At 33.6% G+C, this 23,303-nt stretch overlaps 1 protein-coding gene across 1 annotated transcript; it reads left to right on the top strand.

Annotated features, from left to right (window-relative positions):
* The first annotated feature begins 238 nt into the window (after window positions 1-238).
* On the top strand, window positions 239-22,912 carry ZSWIM2 (zinc finger SWIM-type containing 2). The gene is made up of 9 exons (XM_001104099.5): window positions 239-447; window positions 1,624-1,700; window positions 4,662-4,702; window positions 12,203-12,413; window positions 13,596-13,844; window positions 17,096-17,180; window positions 18,206-18,318; window positions 21,027-21,180; window positions 22,106-22,912. The coding sequence occupies exons 1-9, from the start codon at window positions 283-285 to the stop codon at window positions 22,910-22,912; spliced, it is 1,902 nt and encodes a 633-aa protein (XP_001104099.4). The 5' UTR covers window positions 239-282.
* Window positions 22,913-23,303: the final 391 nt, after the last annotated feature.

Below are 23,303 nucleotides of genomic sequence, written 5' to 3'. Positions count from 1 at the left end.
TATGCCTTCGGCCGCCAGCTTCCAAGTCGGCCAGATGATTATTAAAAACACGCCTCAGTCAAGGGCGTCGCTTCAAAATGCAGTGCAGGCTGGGGCGAGTTGCAAAATCCACGCCATCCCGCACCTTTGTCGCTCGCTCCTCTTCCGCGCAAGGCACGCCGGGACAGCGCGGAGCCCAACCACCGTCACCAAGGCAACCAGCCTGCACGCTGTTGTCTTGGAGACCGGCTGGCACCTTAGGGAGCCCAGCAGAGGGGCCGCCTCCGCCCGCACCTAGCCAGGATGCTTCGTCGAGGCTATAAGGCCTCTGAAAGGCGAAGACACTTGAGCGAGAGGCTCAGCTGGCACCAAGACCAGGCACTGAGTAGCAGCATATACCTCCTACGAGAGATGGGCCCCACTGGCTTCCTGCTGAGGGAGGAGGAGCCGGAATACATGGATTTCCGAGTAACTACCGCCTCTACCGCCCCTACTTCGCCACCATCCCCGCCCACCGTGTTCCCCTCCTGGCCTACCCAATGTGCATAGCCACCATCACAATCCCTGAGGATACTTGCTGCCTCACCCCCGAAAGCGTCTCCCCGCGAGTGTTCCAGACCCTAAAAGACGTGCAAATTACAGAAGGAAATAGTATTTATTGGAAGTTTCTTTTTTGGAGGTTAAGACTTCAAACTGCAACTCTTGTAAAAGATAATGGCTCTTGATCTTTAGGCTTGAAAATGTCAGAGGCTTTATATGAATATCTGGTTTGCATTACATGTGTTCTTGGATCCGTTGTTAGTGGTCTTTAGTCATGTAAATCAAACGAAATGAAAATTCTACAATCTGCTAGCATACTGTAAATATTTTCTAAATAAATAAATAGGTTTCCCTTTACTCTTTGCTCACTCTGAAATCATATGAAGGCTCTATTAAAGGATGGTTTAAATGGCAATACCTTGGAAAGGTATTAATGAATAAAAATTCAAGTTTGCTGAAAGACCACAGATGTTTCATATTTGCATATTCCACCCTTAACCACTCAAAAGTCAGCCACTGCACTACCTCCTAGGAGTTGACTTATAAAATTTTACGTTAATGCCATGCAGTTTGAGAGTTGAATGCAATTTACTAGTCTGTGCTTATTTTAAGCATATTTGTTACTTTGTTGCTTCAATACTTAACTGTATTTGATTGTTTTAGCCAAACTAGACTTGGTGAATAAATTTTGTCCTCTTGAATAAATAAATTCACCGACTCAAATGCACCAAACAAAAATCCAAAATGAGCTGCCTTACAAAAGTGCTTAGCTCCACCCCAAAGGAGAATTTTCTTACAGTAAGGAATTTATGGGTTGATTTTTACTTTTTTTCTCTTTTGACTTTGGAAATTAGATTTATTTTCACCTGCTTAACGGCAGGTCACTTTAAAACTATCTTAATTTGTTAATTTGCTAACAAAGACAAATAATGAAATGAAAAATCAGCCTAGAGACTGGTATCAAGAGTTAAGATTCTCCGATAGAATCTATTCAACCTTTTTGAATCACCTAAACTAAATTACCTCTTCAAATCTCTTTTATTAACTCAGTTTTGCTCTCTCAAATTTTACTGATCTTTTTAAGTATGCATTTTTCTTTTAAAGGTTTTTCTAGGAAATCCTCATGTTTGTAACTGTTCCACATTTCTGAAAGGAGAGGAACTTTGTAAGCATATCTGCTGGTAAGTGATTTTTCATGAAGATCTTCCACAAAGGAGCATATTGGTGTGTTACATATTTTGCCTTTTTCATGCTTTGAATAACAACAAAATTAAATAAATTTGGTGCTTGGGGAATATAAAGTTAAAATGGTCATAGCTTACCAATAAAATTTTCAGTATTTCATTTTATTCTGAAAACTGAATAACGTTTAAATTGGGAAACAATTTATAATGTTAATGCTTTTAAATAGAAAAAAATCAATTTTAGATTCTCATGTACAAATGTGAAATCTAACTATAAAACAGGGGGGGATATCCTGATCTTATCACTGATGATAATTATGTGGTTCATTTGAGATATTGCTGTGCTTCAACAAATTGTGTTTCCAAAATCACATTTTCTTGAATATCAAATGTTCCATTTTCTACATGTATACATAGGTTGAAAGTATTCACCTTTTCCATATTGGCCTATGGCAGTCAAGTTTCAAAATATTTTCCTTTTCAATTAACATTTGACTATGAATCACTTTTAAATTTTTCATTTATTTTTATATATTTAGGGGGTACAAGTTCAGGTTTCTTACATGCATATATTGCATAGTGGTGAAGTCTGGACTTTTAGTGTACTAATCACCCCAATACTGAACATTGTACCTAATAAGTGATTTTTCAGCCTCTACTCCCTTCCCACCCTCCCAGTTTTTATAGTCTCTGATGTCTTATTTCACTCTATATGTCCATGTGACCCATTGTTTATCTTTCACTTACAACTGAGAACATACAGTATTTGACTTTCTATTTCTGAATTATTTAACTTAGGATAATGGCCTCCAGTCCCATCCACATGGCTACAAAAGACATGATTTCATTAATTTTTATGGCTGAGTTGTATTATATTATATATATAGATATACACACACACACTACATATATATACACACACACACACATTTTATTAATGTGGTATATTTATATATCACTTTTTATGTATCCAGCCCACCATTATGGATACTTAGGTTGATTCCACATCTTTGCTGTTGTGAATAGTGCTGTGGTAAATATATGAGTTCAGGCATCTTTTTGATATAATTATTTCTTGCCCTGTAGACATATACTCAGGAATAGGATTGCTGAGTCATGGTAGTTCTATTTTTAGCTTTTTGAGGAATCTCCATACTATTTTTCATAAAGGTTGAACTAATTTACATTCCTAGCAACAGTATATAAGCATTCCCCTTTCTCCAGGTCCTTATCGACATTTGTTGGTTTTGGACTTTTTAATAATAGTCATTATGACATGTATAAGATGCTATCTCATTGTGGTTATAATTTCCATTTCTCTGATGATTAGTGATGTTGAGCATTTTATTATATGTTTGTTGGCCACTTGTATATCTTCTTTTGAAAAATGTCTATTCATGTCCTTTGCCCACTTTTTAATGAGGTTATTAGGTTTTATCTTGTTGAGTTATTTCAGTTCTTATAAATTCAGGATGTTAGCCCTTTGTCAAATACATAGTTTGTAAATGTTTCTTACCATTCTTTAGGTTGTCTGTTTACTCTGTTGATTGTTTCATTTGCTGTGCAGAGGCGTTATAGTTTAAGTCCATCAAACTATTTTTCTTTTTGTTGTGTTTGCTTATGAAGAATTGATCATAAATTCTTTGCCCAGGCCAATGTCTGGAAGAGTTTCCTAGTTTTTCTTCAATTTTCCAAGTTTTTTGTAGTTTACAGTCTCACATTTAGGTCTTTAATCCATCTTGAGTTAATTTTTGTATATGGTGAAAGCTATGAGTCCACTTTCCTTCTTCTGCATATGGCTAGCCAATTTTTCCAGCACCATTTATTGAATAGGATGTCATTTCCCTAGTGTCTAATTTCGTTGACTTTAACTATAAATCTTTGAAGATAGAAGTAGAACTCCATTGAAGATTATGTCTATTAAATCTGAAATTTTTCCTCTAGTGTCAGAATCTATTTGTAGGGTAATTAACCTCTAGAAATGAAAAACAAAATCCTTTAATTTAAATACAAATCAACTCCTTTTGTTTTGCTTACCTATACTCATACTAATAAATTATTAATATTATTTTAATTTATTTGATAGTTAACATGAAAAAATAAAAAATTAAGAAAAAATTATGACTTTCACATTTCTAGTGCTTTACAAGTAAAAAACATTATATAATTATTTCTAATGTTTTTACTTATTTTTTTGCTCTTTTATTTTGATCAGTTTTTATTAAGCATTTAGTAACACAAGTTATTTACTCTAGTTGACATAAAGATAAAATATGGTCCTTTCACAACTTACAATTTGGTATTATGATTATATTTAAAATAGGGTTTTTTTCTATTTTCATTTTATGTCAGGGGAAGGGTATTCTCTTTTATTATATAATTCATGTTGTACAATATTGTAACCATTAAGTAAATGGAAATATAATCAGTGTTTCATATACTAAAGTATATTTAGTATCATTGAATAATAATTTAATAGGTATTTCCCACTTTTTAAAAAAAGTTGCATTCCATTTTAATTGGTAAAAATTTTAAGTATTTTTTTCTATCATGTGTTAAAGAGGTGTATGTAGGAAAACAGCCATTTGGTACACTATCCAGAAAATTATTCCATTTCCAGAGAAATTTAAAGGCAGTACCATAAATACCTAAATCCCCTCTTTATCTTCTCCCTGTGAATAATTGTATGTCATAAGAAATACGTGGAGTCTGTCTGACAAATCTCTTGACACCAGCTGTCATTTGTTTTCATTAATCATACTTTTTTCACATATGCTTATTTTAAAACATAAGCTTAGCAACTATTATAAGAGAAAATTGATGAGTTTTAAGTTTATTCATAACACTTCCCATAATATAAATCTCATAATTTAATTTCTATTCTAAATATTTTTAAATGTCTTTTGAGTTTATGTCAAAAATAAATGTCTCGATTTTTTTTCTACTTGTGAATGTTAGGGTCTTGTTGAAAAAATTCAAGCTTCCAAGGAACCATGAATGTAAGTTTTGGGGTTTGGGTTTTTTGTTTTTATTTTACTAATTTAAAGTTAAAAAATATAAGAATTTTTTTATTTAACATTTTCTAAATTTAGATGGTTATTTTTCTAGGGAATCTGGTAACTATCAGTAGCTCAGCTTCTTAAACTTAAGACACTTGGAACATTTTTCATCTTAAAAAAATGTAACTTTATATGTCATTTTCAAACTCGTAGGCACTTAATAAAAACAGGTATGAAACAATGGCCAGTTATTAAGTAGAAAAACATTTATGTATTCTAAGAAAAGGTTACAGTGGTTTCTGTGTCTAAAATTTTTAAATTGTGAGAAAAACAGCAAATGTGATTTTTTTAGATCCCAGAAATAGACTGTTGGTATGGCACATTGTTTTACTCAAAAATGTTTGCTGAATGAAATTTTTTTGCAAAACAAAAGCAGAGTAAAATGTAGTTTTTAAGTGAGTTCTTAAATTGAGTTTAGAGTCAGTTATATATTTATGTAAGTTTAAATTCCAGAGTTCTGAAAAATAAGAGAGAAAGAAAAATAATTGCAATACAGGTCACCTAAATTTGTACATTTTATAATAAAGATACTGTCATTGTGAAAGGGTTAATTGCAGTTAAGGAATTGTTTGATCTATACTAGACCCATCTAAGAACTGCATTTTTAAAAGTATTAATAAATGTTTCTGATATTAATGCATAAAGTGATAATTAGTTTTTTTATTTTTTTTTTCTATTCAAAAAGAATTTGTTTTATTTAGGCAAGTTTATTTCCCCCTCGCTATTATAGAATTACAATCACAGTAGACATATTTTTAAAATTATCCCAGATAATAAATTACCATTAGTGTTTTACAGGGATTTTTCTCTTTTTTCACTCTACATATTTTTTTAGAAATGTCCCCCATTTTCCATGCCTCCAACTGTTAACTCTGTACGGTGATTCCCAATCTTACCAGCAGACCAATATTTCCAGTTGCCTTCTGGGGCAGCTCAATTTGGAGGTCCCATGGGCATCTTAAATACTGACTTCTCCATCTGTGCTCCGCTCTTAGATTCCCTACCTCACATAGTGGCTTTCCTTTTTATTTTCTCTTCAAAGCTATAAACCTTGATATTCTCTCTGATTTTTTCTCTCTCATTCTCTTCTGCCATATATCTACCCATACCACAAATCCTGCTTGTTTTACATCCTACATATTTCTCAAGTGTTTCTATTTCTCCATACTCATTCTTACATTTGTTCCACTTTCCTCAGCCCTTAGTACCGTTCTAAGTAGCCTCCTTGTTTCCAGTGCCTGCACTTTGCACTTTGTCTTTCACCCGCCAGATAGACAGATTCTTTCTAAAATGTCAGCCTCTTCTTAATCCTCTCTCACAGTCCCTTCATGCATGATGACTAGGTTGTATGATTTTATATATATTGTTTTCTTTTTGACTTCTCCATTGTATTCACTGAAGTTAAATGTTGACTCTTTCTCCAAAGTCTTATTCTCTACACTATTCTTCCATATCATTTTCACAAGCTTCGATACTGAGGCTGTCCAATAGAGATGTAACATACATATGTAATTTTCTAGTAGCCATATTATAAGAAGTAAAAAGAAACAGGGAAGTAATTTTAATATGTATTTTAACTTAACCCAGTACATCAAAATACTATTGTGTCAACATGTAATCAATATAAAAGTTATCAGCTATTTTACTTTTTTTATACTAAGTCTTCAAAATCTAGCATATTTGTTATACTTACAGTAAATCTCAATGCTGACACTATATTTTCAATGGAAATATTTGATCTGTATATAGACTTCGTCAAACTTTTCAGTTGAAAAATAGATTCACATATCCAAATTGTTACATACTTATACATTTTTCTGTAACTATAGATTATCAGCTTTAAGTTAAAAACTAAATTTTTAATTTAACAAAATGTAAAATTTGTTTTGTCAGTCACACTCGTCAAATTTCAAGTACACAAGAGCTACCTATGGCTAATGGCTACAATATTCAACAGTGTAGTTCTACCCAATTAAATTCAACAAATATTTATTGTACCACATATTAGCCAGGAGCTCTGCTGGGTGCTTTTTCTAAATTGAAAAATATGTATTGCTAGTATATGAATGTCTTTCATCTGCAAACACAGCAATTTTGTATTGATCAATTTAATATTTTACATCGTATTATTATTCTTTGCACTTATTGAAGACAGCAACCATTCAGTCTACAGTAGGGAATTTTTTAATGTTTAAAATTAATCCTATATAATTTGAGAATTTATATTTCCTTCTGAAATAAATATTTTTATATCTTTTATATTTAAAAGAAATTTTAATTAGTAAACATTGAGAAAATCCCATGTGTACAAAATAATACTAGAGAGTGTAATAATATTCAAAGTAAGTCTTAGTGATCTTAGAATTTATCATTTAAATTAAAGCTAGAATAAACATATATGAAAAATAAACAAAACTATAAATAACTACTCCTTAGGATTATGTGTAGTATTTAAGTAAGTGTAGAGGGAATGTTACTTGTAATGGAAGAGGAATGTTTTGAACATCATTCAGAGATTCTTTTCCAAAAGGAATCTGGAAGCAATTATCTACATTCCAGTGTTGCATATAAGAAACCTGAGACTCTCTTTTCTTTTCAAAGACCGACAAAAAATGATTATATGGGAATTTTATTATGAAAAATGTTAATTTTTGAACACTGAACTTTTTTTCACAAACATTTTCCCAACAAAAGCTAGATTTACCACCTGATAGTTCCTTTTATTTTTTTTTTTTTTTTTAAATTTATTTATTATTATTATACTTTAAGTTGTAGGGTACATGTGCATAACGTGCAGGTTTGTTACATATGTATACTTGTGCCATGTTGCTGTGCTGCACCCATCAACTCGTCATTTACATCAGGTATAACTCCCAATGCAATCCCTCCCCCCTCCCCCCTCCCCATGATAGGCCCCGGTGTGTGATGTTCCCCTTCCTGAGTCCGAGTGATCTCATTGTTCAGTTCCCACCTATGAGTGAGAACATGCGGTGTTTGGTTTTCTGTTCTTGTGATAGTTTGCTAAGAATGATGGATTCCAGCTGCATCCAAGTCCCTACAAAGGACTCAAACTGATCCTTTTTTATGGCTGCATAGTATTCCATGGTGTATATGTGCCACATTTTCTTAATCCAATCTGTCACTGATGGACATTTGGGTTGATTCCAAGTCTTTGCTATTGTGAATAGTGCTGCAATAAACATACGTGTGCATGTGTCTTTATAGCAGCATAATTTATAATCCTTTGGGTATATACCCAGTAATGGGATGGCTGGGTCATATGGTACATCTAGTTCTAGATCCTTGAGGAATCGCCATACTGTTTTCCATAATGGTTGAACTAGTTTACAATCCCACCAACAGTGTAAAAGTGTTCCTATTTCTCCACATCCTCTCCAGCACCTGTTGTTTCCTGACTTTTTAATGATTGCCATTCGAACTGGTGTGAGATGGTATCTCATTGTGGTTTTGATTTGCATTTCTCTGATGGCCAGTGATGATGAGCATTTTTTCATGTGTCTGTTGGCTGTATGAATGTCTTCTTTTGAGAAATGTCTGTTCATGTCCTTTGCCCACTTTTTGATGGGGTTGTTTGTTTTTTTCTTGTAAATTTGTTTGAGTTCTTTGTAGGTTCTGGATATTAGCCCTTTGTCAGATGAGTAGATTGCAAAAATTTTCTCCCATTCTGTAGGTTGCCTGTTCACTCTGATGGTAGTGTCTTCTGCTGTGCAGAAGCTCTTTAGTTTAATGAGATCCCATTTGTCAATTTTGGCTTTTGCTGCCGTTGCTTTTGGTGTTTTAGACATGAAATCTTTGCCCATGCCTATGTCCTGAATGGTACTACCTAGGTTTTCCTCTAGGATTTTTATGGTATTAGGTCTAACATTTAAGTCTCTAATCCATCTTGAATTAATTTTCGTATAAGGAGTAAGGAAAGGATCCAGTTTCAGCTTTCTACTTATGGCTAGCCAATTTTCCCAGCACCATTTATTAAATAGGGAATCCTTTCCCCATTTCTTGTTTCTCTCAGGTTTGTCAAAGATCAAATGGCTGTAGATGTGTGGTATTATTTCTGAGGACTCTGTTCTGTTCCATTGGTCTATATCTCTGTTTTGGTACCAGTACCATGCTGTTTTGGTTACTGTAGCCTTGTAGTATAGTTTGAAGTCAGGTAGCGTGATGCCTCCAGCTTTGTTCTTTTGACTTAGGATTGTCTTGGAGATGCGGGCTCTTTTTTGGTTCCATATGAACTTTAAAGCAGTTTTTTCCAATTCTGTGAAGAAACTCATTGGTAGCTTGATGGGGATGGCATTGAATCTATAAATTACCTTGGGCAGTAGTTCCTTTTAAATACAATAACTAGTGAATACTATCTGTTCTTTTTGGAATTAAATATTTATGAATAAAATTAAAATCTCATTAAAGGAAATTTTTCTAAATTCTCACCAGAAAGATGTAAACTTTTTATTTTCTATTTTCCGTTTATGATTTTATATATATCATAAAACAGCCTAATATTCTGTCAGAATTATGTGTTCTGCTTTTATCAGACATTGTTACTTTATATTTTCTTTTTTTTTTTTTGAGATGGAGTCTCGCTCTGTCGCCCAGGCTGGAGTGCAGTGGCAAGATCTCGGCTCACTTCAAGCTCCACCTCCCGGGTTCATGCCATTCTCCTGCCTCAGCCTTCTGAGTAGCTGGTACTACAGGCGCCCGCCACCACACCTGGCTAATTTTTTTGTATTTTTTTTTCTTAGTAGAAACGGGGTTTCACCGTGTTAGCCAGGATGGTCTCGATCTCCTGACCTCGTGATCCGCCCTCCTCGGCCTCCCAAAGTGCTAGAGTTACAGGCGTGAGCCACTGCACCCGGCTACTTTATATTTTCAATGCTATATAATCTCTGCTATATAATGACTTTCATTAAAAGTCATCAAAGGCTAGCTAATATTTCACTAAATATGGTATATTATAATCAATTTAACATTCTTCCACTATTAGGCATTTATTTCTAACTACTTGTTATATTCTTTGTATATGAAGCTTTTTGTTCTTTTCAACTATTTCCTTAGCCTAAAGTCTTATTGTGTTTTGGAGTAGAAGTGTTACTATTTTTATGTCTTCCCCTCATATGTACTGCCAAATATGTTGTCAGAATACTTTTGCTGATTTACATGATTTCAGCAATATGTCAATTTCTTTAAGTTTTGTTTTTTGGATTCCTGTATTGGCACATTTTAACTGTAGTACTTAAGCATACAAAGAAAGATATTAACAGCATATTTAAGAAATATGAAAATAAAGACACATAGAAATATTTTTCCATGTTAGTAATATTTCTATAATTTTGGAAAGAAAGACAGCCACACAAAGGAGGAAAAAGACCAGATACAAGGTTCATAGTAATCTATCCATGTCTGATAAATTAAATAAGAAAAGAGTTTCTATTCTCTGGTATATTTATTTAACATTCCTTTTGAAAGATCTAAAATGTCTTCAAATACCTTTTTTATTATACTTTAAGTTCTAGGGTAAGAAATAACATAAAGCAAACAAATCATAACATTTATTATAGTGTTTATTCAGTCAGTTTTATTTAGTGTCTGTGCTTTATTCTTATTTCAACTCATTTGCCTTTGATGCAAATAAAATTGAACATCTTCCACTGCCTTGTTTACTATTTGTGTTTTATGTGAATTGTATTTTGGCTATTTATTAGGATAAAACTGCAAACATAATTATTATAAGCATTACTTTTTTCAAATGCTTTTCTAATCTATACATTTTTCTCTATGACTTTATTCAATTTTGTTATACATATGAATTTTTGTGTTATTAAATCGGATCATCTGTTCTTTTCATGTTTATTGTTTCGACCCTTTAAAAATTGTCTTTCTTCCATAGTATCAATAGTTCTTTGGGGTTTTTTTTCTGCTCTTTTTATTATTTTTGTTCTTCATTATATAATAGCATCAGTGTGTAGTTGTTTTGGTATAAGTTGGAGGTTGGTATTTGGTTTGAGTTAATTTTCTTCATATTGCCACCCAGTTATCTCAGTTATTAGATAATACTTCTTTTGCTCTTTGTTTAACAATGTCTATTATTTAGAGCATCTCATATATTATTACATTTATTACTTATACAACACATTGTGATGTCAGTTCAGATTAGCTGCCTTGCTCTTCTCTTTCAAAATATTCATGTATAATCTTATGCATTAATTTTTCCAAATTCACTTTAAAGAGTTTGTTTCTTCCTTTTATTTTCCAGTTCACATTTTACCACACAGAACAATTTGTTGCCTTATGAAATTTTATTCTTCAGTATTTCTGCTGACCCAATGCATCTTTATTCCCCAAAGCACAATATTTTGTTATTTATTTTTCTCTCCTTTTTTAGAGAGCAGATGTTGCTGTGTCTCTGTGACAAATAGTCCTTCTTCCCCAAAGTAATGGTTAACTAATGTATGATGCCCTCCCACATTCCACTTGCCATTCCACCTCAGACAGGGGGCCGCGATTTCTGTATTGAAATGTAACTGTGATGTTTTCAGTGTTTTTAGTGTTTAGTTGGGGGGTCTTTCCAGAAAAGCAGAGCATTTTATTATCTTGGAAATAATTTTAAATTCATATATAGTAAAAAGATATATAAAATGAATAGAAGGCAGGGGACCGATAACAACTAGCATTTAAATTATGACATGTTCAGGAGTAGGAGAGGGAAGGGGGAAGCAGCAAAGAGATGGGCCAAGGAATAAAGAATCTAGGATTCCCTGATCAAAACTATAGGCACTTAGAACATCATTCCCTTAAAGATTACAGAATGGAGAAAATTCAGAATTCAAAAAATGCACCTGCTAATGGTGCAGGCAATATAGGAACTAATAGATTGTCCTGAGAACCGCTGATCAATCTGTTGAGGACGAGGCTAAATGAGACACTCTTTTGTAGGTACACAAAACAGAAACAGAAAATAGGCACAATTAGTTAAGTCTTGCTCTTCCATTATTTTTTAATTCACTTATTCATCTAACAAATAATTACAGTAGCTACTCAGATATCAGTTTCCTCCTTATGTATTCATGTCCCATTTATTTTAATATTCTTATATGTTCATAAAATATTTGTTATGGACAAGTGAACAGCTCAAAGTATAAGACATGATTGTAACACCAATCCAAGGATGAACACTATCATATTCAAGTGCACTGTTTGCATTGACTCTTTTTTAGTAACAAGAAAAAAAAAATTTATATTTTTTCATATGACTCTCTTCTGACATTTTGGCTCTGAAAAAAATGTAAAGCAGTGGTCAATGTCAGTGTGATAATTCAGTCAAAACTCTGATATTTGAAAGAAAATTCTAACTTTCAGCATAAGTTGTTACCTCTCTGTAGCTCCAATTTTGTGACTGAATTTTAATACTTTGGAATTTTTCACTAGCTGCTTTACAATTGGGTCTTGGAGAAAGAGAGATAAGTGACTTGCTTCGGGGGATACATCGAGTTCAAACTCCCCAACCAGGAACAAATGACCACAATGAACATGTTGAAGAAGATGGGTACATTAAACAGAAGGAAATTGATTCCGAGGATATCTGCTCTATTTGTCAAGAGCTACTTTTAGAGAAAAAGCTTCCTGTCACCTTTTGCAGGTGATGTATTTTTTCTTTGGATTCTTAAAACTAATTAAAAATTCTAAAACATATTTGTGATTTATTACCTTAGGAGACATGATAGGGAAAAAATAGACAACTTTACCTACCGCTAATTTATACTTAATTAAATTCCTTTGTTTCCTAACACACACACACACATATTATATATTCATATATATAGTATATATATAATATATATTATATATGTTAGGAAACAACATATATATGTGTGTGCATATATGTTGTGAGCTAAATATATGCTCTTACTCTAAATCTTTCTGAACTACACTATAAGGGTAAAAATTGAAGCATAATTCCACAATTATTCCTCCTCCCACCTTAAGTAACAGGAGCAGAGTAATTTTTGTGTTTTTATTTTATACATATGAATAAATGTTATGGCTTATTATAGTTATAAAGACTTCTCTGGAAGTAAAGATTATTTTACTTTGAAATTACAAAAATTATTTTCAGTTTTTCAAAATTCTATCTTTAAACCTAAATAATTCAATTTTCACATATGTACAAATGTTTACTGAGAGTCTAATGTTCATACTTTTCTTCACAGCACTATAAGGTTGAACTTGAAAACTTTGGACAGCCATTTGCCATTGCTATCTTTTTCTCCTGATCATTCTTTTTTCTTCTGATAATTTAACAAAACTTTTGTACACACTGTAGTTGTTCATATGTCTGCTTCTATTGCATATTGTAAAATTAACTACTTTCCAAAATAGTATTTCTCTCAGCAGCTATTTCTTTGGTACTACCATGTATTATGTGACTTCTGGAAAAGTATGGTGGCACCCCTGCTCTCAGTGAAGCATTTTATTAAAATAATTATTATTATTTTCCTTTGTGTTAAGCCTATATTCATTCTCACTTTACAAATGAAAATATTTTAATGTTGCAAAATCTTTCACCATTTCATTGCAAAGAAGGAAAATTTAAGTTTGGAATTCTGATGTATTAAAGATGATAGATTACTAGAGTGAGTGAGTGTGTGTGTGTATGTAATCAAGCTATAGCTGAAAATCAGTTCAGAATCTATTTTTATGTGGAATAAAGATGGTAGCACAGGAAATTTTACTTATATAAATATATATGTAATATATATATACAACGGATATGTAAAACTGCTCTATACAAATGATAAACTTGAATTTTTATCTCTCATAGGTTTGGCTGTGGCAATAGTATTCATATAAAATGCATGAAAATCTTAGCTAATTATCAGAGTACGTCAAACACTTCCATGTTGAAATGTCCTCTGTGCAGGAAAGAGTTTGCACCATTAAAACTTATTTTGGAGGAGTTCAAAAACTCTAGCAAACTTGTAACTACAGCAGAGAAAGAGAGACTGGACAAACACCTTGGAATTCCCTGTAATAACTGCAAACAATTTCCAATTGAGGGGAAGTGTTATAAGTAAGTGTTCTCTGTAAACTATAAGCATGTGTTCTTTTTATTTTTTTACATCAGGAAACTTTGAGCATTAGAGCACCTATTCTATAGCCTCCCTCTTCCTGCATATACTGTTTGACTTGTGTGACAACTGCTTATTTAGGACTTACAGACTGACCTCTGTCTCGGTCCAGTATCTCAGGAACTCCAATCATTTTATTTTCTTCTCCTGTGCAAGGGTATTGTTTTGAGCTCTGGTCTAGATTGGGTCTGAAGTAGCACCCCATTCTAGAAGCTCTGGACACAGGATAGGTGGCTTTAGCTTAGATGAGTTTCCAAGCTCAGAGCCTTGCTGGATCTCTCACCCTCTATAACTTTATTTGAACTACCTTTGAGGTCAGTTCCAAAAATTCCAAAGATTGGGCCAGAGGGACATTGACTAGATTGACTGAATATTTAATCCAGTCCTCCCTACTCCAAATTGCAATGAGTACAGATTTTGCTTTCTTTCATATCTTATACTTCAACAACTACAAAAACATAGTAATTATTAGAGCAAACAATTTTCACTATGAGTAACCCCCAAACTTTCCCACAATTCTCATGATAAAACATAAATTAATTGCTATGCCTAGGAAATTGTATTTTCTTAATTAAAATTTTAAGTTAACAGTACATTAATAAGAAAACATTATTTCAATCTTTGTTACATTTTTTTGAAATGCATCAGTTTATTTTTCAGCCTTCTTGAATTACATTATGAGCCCAATTTAAATTATATATATATTAAAATTCATAAAGCCATAAAACATTATCACATCCAACAGCAAATTATACCTATTTGCTTTGAATTTAGTTTTGCTTTCTGTATGTGTTACACAGAAGAAAGTTAATTATTCACAAAAGTGTTTGCTGGAAAATGGATGGCCTCAGAAGGCTCCTAGGGAGGACTTCTGAGACTTGGGGAGGAAGTACAGAATGTTTACAAACTTTTAGCAAGAGGTATTTAGCTAGGTTCAGGAATGTTGTTTAAAGAGGATTCCAGGAAAAGGAAGGACTTGATCTTTGGTATTAGCAGCCGTCATATGGGCAATTTAAATTTTCTCAAGAGGGGTGGATAGCACCAGTGAGGGAGGGGCTAAGCTCACATGTGAAAGAGGGGGCTGGGATATGTGGGGGAACAAGGACATGTGAGGGCCACAGTATAAAATTCTCAGTGCTTACAATGTTCCCCAAATGGTTTACATACAACTTTAGTATAAATCTTGCTTTTAGGTATGTTGTTGATGACAGTACACTCCTGTCACTCAGAGCTTTCTGACTGCTTTTTCTGTCCTTGGGCATTATTCTTCCTACTAAGTAAACACATGACCCACTATCCTGCCGCCTGCCCACTAGTGACCCTACACTCTCCTTTGAGAGTCTTTTCTTGTCTCATAGCTTCTCCTCTAGGGATCTTGCTAACAATTACTCATCTCTGTCTCCATTCTCTTTTACAAATTAAAGAATACATTTTCAATGTTTGTGACTCCATCCATCTTCCATTCCCTCAAGTACTGACATTTCAGTCATCAGTCTGAAAAACTATTTCCATTTCTTTTAGGAACACATTGAGTAGGAGACAAGATTAACTAGAAAGTTTCTTCATTCCTTCTTCATTAGAATTTCAGAATTTAACTACTTCATCTTTTAAGAGGTTAATTCCAAAATTACTAGATATATGTTAAAATACAGAGATGCTTAACTTTTTTTTAAGCCCAGCATACTTTGATGCATTGAATAAATGGCACCATTTCTTCAACCCATTGCTGTTAATTATTAAAATCTTCCCTGTATGTACAAAGAGTAATAATGAATAAATTAGCATTTGCTTCTTTTAAGATGTCTGAGGGACATATTTTCTTAAATTTTTCATGGCAATAATCTTCTAAATATTTGATAACTTGAATAATAAGTTTACTTGATTACTGCTCAGAATATTTTCAGTTTGATAAATTATGTTGCAAGTAATTTAAAATCCTCTGCTTGTGACACAATTTTATAAACAATATAACTTTTAGATTGGGCTTTTATGGAAAGTGGTTTTTTTTGACTTGTCAATAGTTTTTACTGAGATCTTTTATGTTTACCTTTTTCCATTTTGTGGGAAAAAAAGAATATAATTTTTATTTTCAAGAAGTATGCTGCCAACTCTAACTCTGGCACTCACAAAACAACTGGAAAGCAGCACTGGATAATCAAATGACAGAATATCTAATAGACTGTAGATCCTATAAGAATGTAGAGAAAGAGGTAAATGAAAGCTAAGGTAGTCTGAGAAGGCATCATGGAAGGGGCATGTGGTGGACAAAATAATGGACTTCCTAAAACGTCCACATCCTTATGCCCAGAACTTGTATGTCATAGAAGAATTAAGGTTGCAGAGGAAATTAAGGTTTCTAATCACTGACCTTGAAATAAAGAGGTTATCCTGGATTGCTTGAATAAGCCTTGTGTAATCATATAGGTTCTTAAAAGTAGAAGAGGGAGGCAAGAAAGTCAGAGGGAAATGTGATTGTGGAAGAAAGGCAGAGAGATGCTACTTTGTTTTGAAATGATCACAAGCTAATAAATGTAGGCAGCCTCTAGAACAGCAGTCCTCAAACATTTTGGCACCAGCGACCAGTTTTGTGGAAGACAATTTTTCCACAGGGGTTATTGGGGGTTGGTTTCAGGATGAGACTGTTCCACCTCAGACCATCAGGTCCTAGATTTTAATAAGGAGCACACAACCTAGATCTCTCATGTGCGCAGTTCACAATAGGCTTCACACTCCTATGAGAATCTGATGCCACCGCTGATCTGACAGAAGGTGGAGATTTGCTCTCCCACAGTTCACCTCCTGCTGTATGTCCCGGTTCCAAACAGGCCACAGACCACGTCAGCGCCTGGGGTTGGGGACCCCTGCTCTAGAAGATGGAAAGAGCAAGGAAATAGATTCTCCCCTAGAGCCCCCTAAAAGTAACACAGCCCTGCCAACCCGTTGGTTTTAGCACACTGAAACTCATCTCAGACTTCTATCCTATGGAAGAATAAGATAATACATTTGTGCAGTTTAAGCTAAGTTTGTAGCAAATTTTTACAGCAGCAACAGGAAACTAATACACATTGTGACTTGAGATGATCCTTGTCGTGTTTGAATTGTTCCCAGGAAGTTTTGGTCTGAATTTTTCACCCAAAACCATCACAATAATAGGATGTTTTTTCTTGCGTGTTTTGATGTTTTGTATTTTTAGGTGTACCGAGTGCATAGAATATCACTTATGCCAGGAATGTTTTGATAGCTGCTGCCATCTTTCCCACACGTTTACATTTCGTGAGGTACAGTATCCATCTTGAATCTAATATGGTGTTTCTATTTGTCCTGTTGTAGAGCTAAGTCAGTCTAAGAATAAGAAGAATAACAACACTGTGGAACAGAGCTGATTGGTTTTTAATACAAACCTAAAGCTATATTTTTAGGAGAGCTCTTTTTCATAAGGCTACACAAAGCAACCAGTTCTTACACTGGTAATTTATAAAATCTAACATGATAAGAAACATCTGATGACATTATGAATAAATTTTCGGAACAGAAAATATAGCCATCAAACCTGAATATTAGTTTTTAAAAAGCTGTCAACATTACAAATGTCTTATAATGAAAAGTCAAAACATTTATGATTTTCTCTTAAATTTTCTTACATAAACAATAATGAAACATGGAATTTTACCAGGATAATTTAAATCATACACTTTAAAAGTATCTCCTGATGTTGAATAATACTACTACTTTCTGCTTACCAGACAAGATAAAATAAAACATGCACAATTATTGTTATTTTTTACCTTAAAAAGTAATGCCATTATAGTAGCTGTGCAATAGCATATGAGACTCACTAACAATTTGTAAATACTTTAACATGTTGAAAAATAATATATATGCTTTAAAATATTGTGTATTGGCCGGGCGCGGTGGCTCACACCTGTAATCCCAGCACTTTGGGAGGCCAAGGTGGGCGGATCATGAGGTCAGGAGATAGAGACCATCCTGGCTAACACAGTGAAACCCCGTTCTCTACTAAAAATACAAAAAATTAGCCAGGCGTGGTGGTGGGCGCCTGTAGTCCCAGCTACTCGGGAAGCTGAGGCAGGAGAATGGCATGAACCCAGGGTTAGAGCTTGCAGTGAGCCAAGAATGTGCCACTGCACTCCAGCCTGGGCGACAGAGTAAGACTCCATCTCAAAAACAAACAAAAAAAATTGTGTATTATTCACATTATTGATATGCAACCTACTAATTTTTATCCACAAAATGAAAATATCCATGACTTTGCAAAGTAACATCTACTTTTCACCTATTACAGAAAAGAAACCAAAAATGGAGATCACTAGAAAAAAGAACAGATGAAGCTGTAAAATACATAGATACTAAAAATGAGATAGAAGAAAAGATGTCACATTTTCAAGAAAAGCAAGAGTGAGGTTCCCAGTAAAATTTATATTTCTTGTATGACCGAATCTTTGAATAACTTTTCAATTTGAATAAGTTGTATTTATTCTCTTATTTATTATTTAATTATTATTAAGCATTTAGATACTAGGTGGCATTGTACCATCCAGTTGAAGAGCAAGGCTGTAGAGTCAGACTGCCTGAATCCAATCATAGTTCAACCACACATTGTCTATGTGACTAGTTACTTCACTTCTATCTGCCACATTTTCCTCATCTTTAAAATGGGAGTAATTGTTAAAACCAACCTTGTAGGAATTTTGTGAGTATGAAATGAGTTAATACACACAATAAATATTCAAATAATGTTATCTATTATTTTTAATTTGACCAGAAACTATACTAGATACTAGGGATACAGTGGTTTCCTCAGTAATCAAATAATGATCGATGTAAATGTAAAATTGAAACTGATGTCAGTTATGTTTAAATAAAAGCAGATTCAAATATATTTGAAATTTTCCTTTGAAATAATTGGCCTCTGGGGGAAGAAGCCAATTTTTTTGCTTCATTCTCCCTCTTTCTACCCTCTACTTCACCTTGTTGGAAGAAGAGTGCTGAGCAGATTGGTTTTATTTCAGAACATTGATTCAGAACATTATTAGTGGAGAGGTCTCCAGACCTTTTGCAGTAGTCCTGTTCAATTACAGAAAATTTAGGCTGGGCACCGTGGCTCAAGCCTGTAATCCTAGCACTTTGGTAGACCAAAGCAGATGGATCACCTGAGGTCAGGAGTTCAAGACCACTCTGGACAACATGGTAAAACCATGTCTCTACTAAAAAAATACAAAAAAAAAAAAAAATTAGTGGGGAGTTGTGGCACATACCTGTAATCCCAGCTACTCGGGAGGCTGAGGCAGGAGAATTGCTTGAACCTGGGAGCCAGAGGTTGCAGTGAGACGAAATGGCAACACTGTACTCCAACCTAGGCAACAGAGTGAGACTGTATCTCAAAAAAAGAAAGAAAAAAAGAAAATGTAGCCTGTCATAATATTAAGAGATTGTGTACATTATGAAACACATAGAAAAGAGACAACTTTTAAAGAATGGGATTAAATAGAAACTAAAAATACTTTCAGTGAATCAACTAAACAAAAAATGTGCTTGTGCTCACTAAATATATATATATATATGTATGTATATATACACACACACACATACATATAATACACCCATACCCCCACACACGTGCACATACACACGTATATGTAAGTTTCTATCCAAACTTCAATTGATATATAGCCCATGCCCATGGGTACTGCACACACATTGGAGACTAGAGCTCTTGTGGGGCATCAAATGAGCCTACACAAAGGCTTTGCAACTCCATTTTCCCTGCACAGGTATCATACTTCATCCTGTTAGAATGCTAAGTTGTATAACTAATGGTTGGACTTAGGAGATATTGGGGGACAGGGAGTTCAGAAGGAGAACATTAGGGGAAGAAGGACATTTTAGGCAGAGAAAATGGAATAAATAAAGAGAATTTCAGGATAAGAAACAGTAGGTAACAAGCTTAAAAGAGTACTAAAAATATACATTTTCATTGAAATTAGATGACCCTGGTAAGAGCAAGTTCTGTAATATGATGGGGATATATCTGCAGAGTAATGAGAAGTACAAACTTTTCTGAAGAGTATATTTGAACTTTGTTCTGAACGACTTTTGAATGATAGGAACATATCTGACCTTTTAACCAAACTTTTTTTTCTCTTAAAGATTTGTTGTATCTGTTTTACCAGTTGCAATGGCATCAAATAGCAGTTAATTCAGAGTATATCATCTTAGTTATGTCAGTCAGTATTTTTGGTACAAAAAATGGAGTTGGTACTTTTAGAGTTAAATTAACATAGTCTAACAATATTGAAGTGATAAAAATATACCCCAAACGAAAACAAATTTCCTTATCTCTTATGATCTACCAATTTATTATAGTAGCCTGGAATATTTAATGTGGCTTACTATACACTTCACTTCCTACAAGAAGACAGAGTGAATTGGGTTGTATTTTTCTAAACAGTTGCCTAAGTGTTGACTCAGACTAAAATATTATAATTTGAGTATATGGTCTGATTTTATTGACCTTAAAGTGCAACTCAAACTCAAAAATTTTGGGTTAGCATTTTTATTTGATATGACTACTTAAAACTTTTTTTTTTTCTTTTTTTTTTTTTTTTGAGGTGAAGTCTCACTATGTCATCCAGGCTGGAGTACAGTGGTGTGATCTCGGCTCACTGCAACCTCCACCTCCTGGGTCTAAGGGATACTCCTGCCACAGCCTCTTGAGTAGCTGGGATTACAGGCACCCACCACCATGCCTAGCTAATTTTTCTGTATTTTTATTAGAGATGAGGTTTCACCATGTTGGCCAGGCTGGTCTCAAACTCCTGACCTCAGGTAATGCACCCACCTCAGTCTCCCAAAGTGCTGGGATTACAGGTGTGAGCCACTGCGCCTGGCCAAAATCTTTGTTCTTTATGAAGTTGGATCCATATTGTTCAGGATCAATAAAATAGATTTTTTAACTTTATAATATATGAGATTGATTATCTTTAGTTCAAGAAAACCTAGGGTTCATTGCATTATTTATATAGAGACTACTTACCTGTGCTATTGATCGCTTCCTGATCTATCATAACATGTAAACACTCATGTCTCTTCTTCTTCTCATGCAGCCAAGTTTACACACCAAAACACGTTGTAAGATCACTGCCTCTCCAACTGATTACTAAGAATAGTAAGCTTCTTGCTCCAGGCTACCAGTGTCTACTTTGTTTGAAGGCATTTCATCTTGGTCAACATACAAGATTGCTACCATGTACTCACAAGGTAAAAGTCACATCATTTTAGTTTTACTTTCCCTGTAGGGTCAATTTTCACAAATGAAGTGACAATTTAAGTCTGTCCTTTTACTTTTGAGTTGTACTCTGTACAGAGGTGTTCACATTGCACAGCACATATAGAAAGAACTGCCACAGAGACTATTGCGAAGGCAGCTTTCTCCCTGAGGATGTGTTTATACTGATTAGTATTCATTTCTGTATATACTGTCTAGGAAAGATAAAATGGTACTTTAAGTTAGATTCCTTTATCTACTTTAGTTATCTGTAGAAAGAAAAAGGTTATAGAATACTAATATTTTGCTATGTATTTTTATGAGTCTTAAGATGAAACAGAAATGCCTAAGTTGACAATTATTATTTCATATGAACTCACTGGAATCAGCATACTACTACTTGATCACTATATAATTGATAAGCAACTATATAGTGGTTGATAACCAACTGTTTTTCTGAAATAAAGTGGCTTCAGTAAATAAACAAAGCTTCAGTAATAAAGCTTTAGAGTCATCCTCACTTAAAATGGCTAGCTGTTTTTTTCCAAAAATTTAATTTATTTTATATTTTACTGTTATCAGATCCATTTTCAACCCCAGTTGGTTATGACTTTTAAAATAATTTTCATTAGAAATAATTCGCAGTGAAATTAATAGCTTTAGAGAATTTTTAACAAAATTATGAGTGCTATTGATAAAAGTCTTTGCATTTTAATATAGAAAATGGAAATCAGTCCCTACATCAGTTATATATAGAAGTGAACTTCTTCAAAATATTTTCATGAAACTTGATAAATAATTATTTTTCAATTTTGCTAAATATTTTTAATCATACAATTCTGAAACTGGGGGAAATTTACTTGAATAATATTATAAACAAGATTAGTATAGTTCTGATTAGCTTATCTTTTTTTAAAGTTTCACAGGAAATGTATTGACAATTGGTTATTCCACAAGTGCAATTCGTGCCCTATTGATGGACAAGTTATATATAACCCTTTAACTTGGAAAAATTCGGCAGTGAATGGACGAGCACATCAATCTGTTTCAAACAGAGACATCATTCATCTATCAAAGCAGAAAGAACCAGATCTTTTTATTCCTGGTACTGGATTAGTCTTAAAACAAAATAGACTTGGAATTTTACCTAGCATACCTCAGTGTAATTTTGATAAATTGAATACACCTCAAAGCCCAAAAGATGCCTGTGAGAATATACCAATAGACAATCTATGCTCTATCCAATTAGATAATTCAAATTCAAGAAAAGTAACCTATGAATATAAAATTAGCCAACATTTTCCCAGATACCTTCAAGATTTACCTATGTTATCATTTGGGAAAATACCATCTCAAACATTTCTTCCCCCTATTGTTCATAAGAATATCGTATGTCCCACTGCAATGGAAAGTCCATGCATCAGTGGAAAATACCACACTAGTCAAAGCCGGATGACCAAAGGCTGTACATGTAATAACCACAACCTAAAGAAGACTCCTGGCACTAAAATAAGAGAGGACAATAAGAGATCAACTTTACTTTCAGAGGATTTCAATCTTATTGTCAATTGGAGCACAGCTAAACTTAGTTTGTCTAAAAGGTATAATAACTGTATGGGGGAAATTACACGAAAATGTAGTCATCTGTCAAGACAGCCTGTGTCTCACTCTGTAAATACAAAAGGTACTGAGCTATCTTTAATAATAGAAGGAGTTCAATTGTGAAAAAGTATTTTTATTTACTATTAGAAAATATTTGAATGTTGAGCATAAAAGCTGTTTTATATAGAACATAAAAAGCACATATAGTCTTGACAAATGTATATAAAATTATCTCTTGGAATTTGCCTACTTACCTATAAACAGCTCACTACACTTAAAGGAAATGATTCTATTACTTATACGACTGATAGCATTAGGTATCTTCATGAGTATATTCAGGATGTTATAAATAATGAATAATTTTTAGAGCCTTTATCTTATTTTATTCTAATGTTAGAAATGTTTTACTTAAATTAAGGAAATAGATTTTTCCTACTTTGAGTCACTGTTTTCAAATATTTTTATGGTAGCACATAACATGCAGGGATTACTTCCTGGTACTTCTGTATTTTTT

This window comes from Macaca mulatta, chromosome 12, assembly GCF_049350105.2.
Source record: "Macaca mulatta isolate MMU2019108-1 chromosome 12, T2T-MMU8v2.0, whole genome shotgun sequence".
NCBI lineage: Eukaryota > Metazoa > Chordata > Mammalia > Primates > Cercopithecidae > Macaca > Macaca mulatta.
Note: the sequence above shows the minus strand (reverse complement) of the source record. Positions and strands in the feature narration are given on the sequence as shown.

Coding starts and splice junctions, on each gene's coding strand:
- ZSWIM2 (XM_001104099.5), top strand. CDS start 283: ATGCTTCGTCGAGGCTATAAGGCCTCTGAAAGGCGAAGACACTTGAGC. Junction 448..1,623: donor CGGAATACATGGATTTCCGA/GTAACTACCGCC, acceptor TTTCTTTTAAAG/GTTTTTCTAGGAAATCCTCA. Junction 1,701..4,661: donor CTTTGTAAGCATATCTGCTG/GTAAGTGATTTT, acceptor TGTGAATGTTAG/GGTCTTGTTGAAAAAATTCA.